Raw genomic sequence first — 5,182 nt, forward strand, 5'->3', positions numbered from 1 at the left:
CCAGGGACCTCTCACTCTCCCTCGCAGTGGGAGGAAACACTACTACAAACTTCCTCACTGGCACTCCTCTTCCCGCTGCTCCTCGTGCCCGAGGGTCAGGGTTCAGGAGATAAGGCGCCAGCCCAGCCCCAGCTGCCCTGGACCATCTGCACACAAGACAGGTGCACCCGCGCTGGGCTGCAACGTGCCGGCCCGTCCGGCCCAAGTTCCTACGCGATTACTTTCAAAAGCGACACTAGTTCTTGGAATCGCTTAGCCGTGTCTGAGTGACCGGGGTGGGAACCTACCCCTTTGACCACAAGCGCTGTCAGGTCTGTCCTCAGAGCTGAGGTGTCCATGTGAAATACACACCGGTCTTAAAGGCGTGCTACCCGAAAATGAGTAAAAATATCTGATTTCTTTAAAATATTGATTACTTGGGGACCAGCAGGGGGCATAGTGGTTAAGGGTGTTGGACTCCCACATGGCTGACCATGGTTCGAAGCCGGGGCCTGGTGGCTTGCTTTCTTACTTGCCCTCTCTCTCCCTCTCACTCTGTCCCTCTCTGGTCAAATTAAATAAATAAAGTTAAATAGAGTAATTCTTCAAAAACAAAGACCAAGAAAAAAATTTTAATTGATTACTTGTAGTTGAAAAAACTGGTATTTTGTCTATACCAGTTTAAACCATTTTTAAAAAACAAACGTTTTTGACTACAAAAAAAAAATTCTAATTTACCTACATGGGTCATATCATATTTCTATTGGATGACATTAAGTCAAACAAAAATGGCAGGGCTAAGTGAAAGATTCCTGTTCCTTATGAGAAATAGTATTTTGATGTCATCAATTTCCCAAGAACTCTAAGTCCCTCTTAGCTGCCAAATGAGGACTTCACAGCTGTTAAAGCCAGTTGGCTGTAGACAGCTCCTGGAGTTTTTAAGGATTATTTCTTGGCAGCTTTTGAAAAAAGCGTTCATTGAAAGGTTAATCAAACCAGCCATACTTGTATGCTGGCTAAATAACCCCCAGTCTATACTGAAGGTCAAACAGATGCACTCTACCCAGAAGGCCATTTGTTCTAACCTGCTCTTTTGCACCGTCCGAGCAGCAGGGCAGTGCTGGGAATACTCGGCAAACCACAGCCGGACTCCGACTGAAGGGTCTCCTGCACGGCCCGGCTTGCACAGGGTCTGCCATGCTTCACAGCACACCAAGCCCACCTGTGCACTGACGGGAAGGCCAGGTGCCAGGTACCTCTAGATGTGCTTAGGTACAAAAACACATGCTTAAAAACAGACACATTTCCAGGCATAAGTTCATTAAAAATGCAGATCGAACATCCATAATCCAAAAGCCTAATCTGAAACTCTCCAGTCTAAAACCCGATGCCCTAAGTAAGTTCTACCTGTGCCCTCATATAACCGTCCTGTCAAAATGCAGCTGCCAGCAGTGCCGAGTCCCCCAGGAACTGTCACCCTCCGCAGTGCTGCATCTACCCGCACAGGCCCCGATCCCCCTAGGCAAGCGTGCCCCCGAACAGTTCACCAAGAGTGTAAACTGCTGTGTAAAACCACCTTCAGGCTGTGATCAAGGTGTGTGTGGAACACACACGCATCGAGTGTTTGGAACGGGGTCCCATCCCCAAGGAAGACAGCAAAGCTATCTCATCACTTACACACAAATGGTCCCAAACCCGAGACAATCCAAAATACAAAACGCTTCTGGGCCCAAGAATTCCAGACGCTCGATTGGTACCGGGAGACGCCCAAGTCCACGGAGACACCTGTCAGGCACGTCTTCCGCAGCTCACAGGAAGCCTGTCCCGTGGGCCATAAATACGTAATAGGTCCAGGAAGTGCTCCCGTGGTAACGAGGTCACAGAGAAACCACCAGGGGAGGCCAAGGGCGAGGCGGGAAGGACAGCGATGCGCATATTGCTCCTCATCTTGGTCGTCAAATCGTGTGGTGATGTCTTCCCATAAGCCGTAACTCCACACAGGCCTACCTGTCAGAGCCGGCAGGTGTGTCCCAAGTGAACGTCTGAACCGTGCAACCGATGTTGACACCCAACAGGAACACCGAGCGTGCCCGAAAGAGAATCCACCTGCGTGAGCCAGCGTTTTTAAGTGCAGTGCTTCCCACAAACTATGTCTGAGGGCGGAACTGTAGAGACGGCAATTAAGAAACAAACTCGAGATCACAGCTGTTTCTAGAAGACATCTCCAAATTACCATGGAAGCCAGACCAGTACTCAGGGACATTCCCTTTCCTAGATTTCGCCACAGGGCATGTGTGCTTTCCAGAGAAAGGAAGTGAGACATCACCTCCCTTCCCCCTCATTCTCTCAGGATTTGCACTTGAGCAGGACTTGAACTGCCTAGCCGGCCACGTGGGATCCAGCACCTTAACCTTGACACCACCTGCTGGCCCTGGGGAAGCAGTGACATGCGAGCAGGGTCTGACTCCCCTAACACCTGACACTCGAGAGGGGCCCAAGGACTGTGCCGCGCCAGGCACAGGGGGCACATGGCCTGGCACAGCAGGATGGCGCAGGCCTGGCAGTCACTTCTGACCGCTGGCACCCATGCCCAGTGGTGGCGAGACATCCCCTCCTACTGCTGCCCGGAAGGTACGCGTCACTTACTTATGATTAAAAACAAGACTGCCAAGACCAGCAGATGGTATCACTGGACTCCCACAGTCGACCGCAGTTCCAGTCCTGGACCTGGCGGCTTAAAACTCATGCCAGGCGCGTGTGCATACGTGCCCCAAGCCCTGAGGACAATGGAGAAGGGATTATGGTGTGGCCAACCCCCTTGAGGGATTTCTCACTTTCTCTGTCTCTCTCTCTCCAGCAAGTGCACATGCCCTATAGCAAAAATCTCTCTCTAGAAAATAAACACAGAAACAAGGCTGTCTTCCAGAAATTATTTGAGAAATCATTACAGTGTAGCGAAAATATTCTGCCTTGAAAGTACTTAAAATGTGATCCTGCTTTATGCAAATCATGTAAGTTATGCAAAAAAACATGAAAAAACAAAGGATTACTCAATTCTAAGTTCAAAAGTACATTTATTTAAAATGTGGGCAAGATAGCAATATAAAAGGAAAGAGTATAAGAAATAAAAATAATCAAAGTACAAAACATTTCAAATCTTTAACATCCATAATTTAGAGATATCAAGATCTTTATTTACACCATTTTATTTGTAGCTGAAATCCCCCAAGTATTGTGAAAACATTTAAAAACCTGGCAAATGAATCATAAAACCTAATGTGGGCTCTTTAAAGTCATATAATACAAAACATAATTTATGTTTGTTCAGAATAAAATTACACATCTTAATAAGATGCAGTATTTATTATACTCGTTTTCCTGCTCTGAAGACTTGTCCCTAAGAATGCAGCTGGAAAACACGTGCTGAGGGCCCCCGGCCCCCCGGCCACAGCCCCGTCCACCGCGCAGTCTTCTGGACGCCGTCAGTTAAATTTATAAGTGTGCTCGTTGAGGAAAAGTGTGCACAGCGACAGGAGAACCCACTGCGAGGGCAGCGTCAGCGCTCCAGGCATGGACACCACAGCAACTTTGCCCTGGCCGCCCACCCAGATCCCGGGCCTGTCGGCCTCCGAGGCGTCCGCCTGGGGTTGGGGTTGGGGCGGGGTCGGGAGGCGGGGGCATGAACTGTGATGTTCCCTGTGACTGCAGGACCAGCTAGGCCCTCACATCCACATGGACACTGCGCACCCAGCGTCATGCACTGCTGCCACCCCCAGGGCCCCGCCACAAACAGGCTCTAGCGGCCCTCACAGCCCCCGCCCACCCTGCTCGCCTCGCCTCCCACCTCCCCACAACTGGCCCCTACGTCCAGGCTGGAGAGGGAAGACGACGCTGAGGTCACACCACGAAGCAGCCCTAGCTTTAAAACCACTGCCCTTCTGCGTGACCGGGGCACAGACCAGGCTCCTGGATGCAGGGGAGCAAAGGAAGGCCAAGAACGCACACTGCGTAAGAGCCGGACAGCCCAGCCCACGGCCTAGTGGGGAAGGCGCCCGGACCCCACGTGGCCAACTGTGCAGTTCGAGCCCCGGACACAGTGGCTTGAGAAACATGCTGGGTGCACGCGCATGTGTGCCCCAAATACTGACAGGAGAGGGATGGAGAAGGGACTGAGGTGTGGCCATCATGGGCATGCTTTCTTGCTCTCTTTCGATCCCAATCTTTCTCTGGCAAGTGCACACACCTTTAGGCACACACCAAAAAAAAAAGCAATGCTCACAGCAACATGTACATTCCCATCAGTAACTCCTACAGCGACCTGCGAACAGCTGGAGACGGGTGCTGACCGGGAAGGTCTCTGCACCAGGCTGCATTCCAGCCAGGTCGTTACAGCCAACTAGACACCCGCTCTCAGAAGTGCTTTCTCCCCACGTGACCGAGGCCGGCTGCCAACACTACAGACCACAAGCTGGGTAAAGCTAAGAGGAGACTACCTGATAAAGGAGCTGATTGGAAAGGCAGGCTGGAGAAGAAAAAGCCCTCACCAGAGCCAGGGGCCATCCTGACCTCCCCGACGGACTCTCCACGCCCGGCCCAAGCACAGAGTCCCTCGCGTGCAGAGTGACCTGGCCAAGGGGGCAGCACTTGGAGTGACAGATGCTATGGCCAGAGCTCCCAGGCTGCCCCAGCCTGAGGAGAAGGCCCGGCCCCTCTTTACCGGACATGGGGCTGGAAACCCGTGTGTCCCCGAGGGCTCTGCGGAGCCGGTTCTGCTTCACTGATGGGCTTCCCAGTGACGGATGCGGAGGCTCCGAGTCGGGACGAGTGACTGCAGAGAGCTGCATGGCTTTTCCCTGAGCGGGGGACATGGGAGGCCTCCGTGCTACACGGCGTCCCCGTAAAGCTCGGCCTCCACTCTCACACCCACCGTACCAGCACGCGGAGTCAGGCTCCCACCCTGGACTGCACAGACCTTGGTGCAGCGCCCACCATGGCCTGCTGACATGAACTCCCTGAGCACGCTCGTCCTTGGAACGCGGCTGAATGTTCTAAGGGGAAGAACCGTCAGGTGTGGGTCACGAGCGCAAAGAGAGCGAGCAGGTCTGCAGCGGCAGGAGGAGCTCTGCGGGCCGCTCGGGACTCGCTTTCTGCGCTCGCCCGTCCACCGCCGCTATTCCCAAAAGGATCAGATTCAAGCTACAGG

At 52.7% G+C, this 5,182-nt stretch overlaps 1 protein-coding gene across 1 annotated transcript in view; it reads right to left on the reverse strand.

Annotated features, from left to right (window-relative positions):
• Window positions 1–4,139: 4,139 nt before the first annotated feature.
• PAXIP1 (PAX interacting protein 1) overlaps window positions 4,140–5,182 on the reverse strand; it is a 50,522-nt gene continuing 49,479 nt past the window's right edge. The window contains exon 23 of the mRNA XM_014586031.2: window positions 4,140–5,162. Within this exon, the coding sequence (XP_014441517.1) occupies window positions 5,044–5,162 (119 nt within the window). The 3' untranslated portion in view covers window positions 4,140–5,043. The remainder of the gene's footprint in view (window positions 5,163–5,182) is intronic.

Source organism: Tupaia chinensis, unplaced genomic scaffold (genome assembly GCF_000334495.1).
Source record: "Tupaia chinensis unplaced genomic scaffold, TupChi_1.0 Scaffold000110_1, whole genome shotgun sequence".
In the NCBI taxonomy this organism is placed as follows: domain Eukaryota; kingdom Metazoa; phylum Chordata; class Mammalia; order Scandentia; family Tupaiidae; genus Tupaia; species Tupaia belangeri.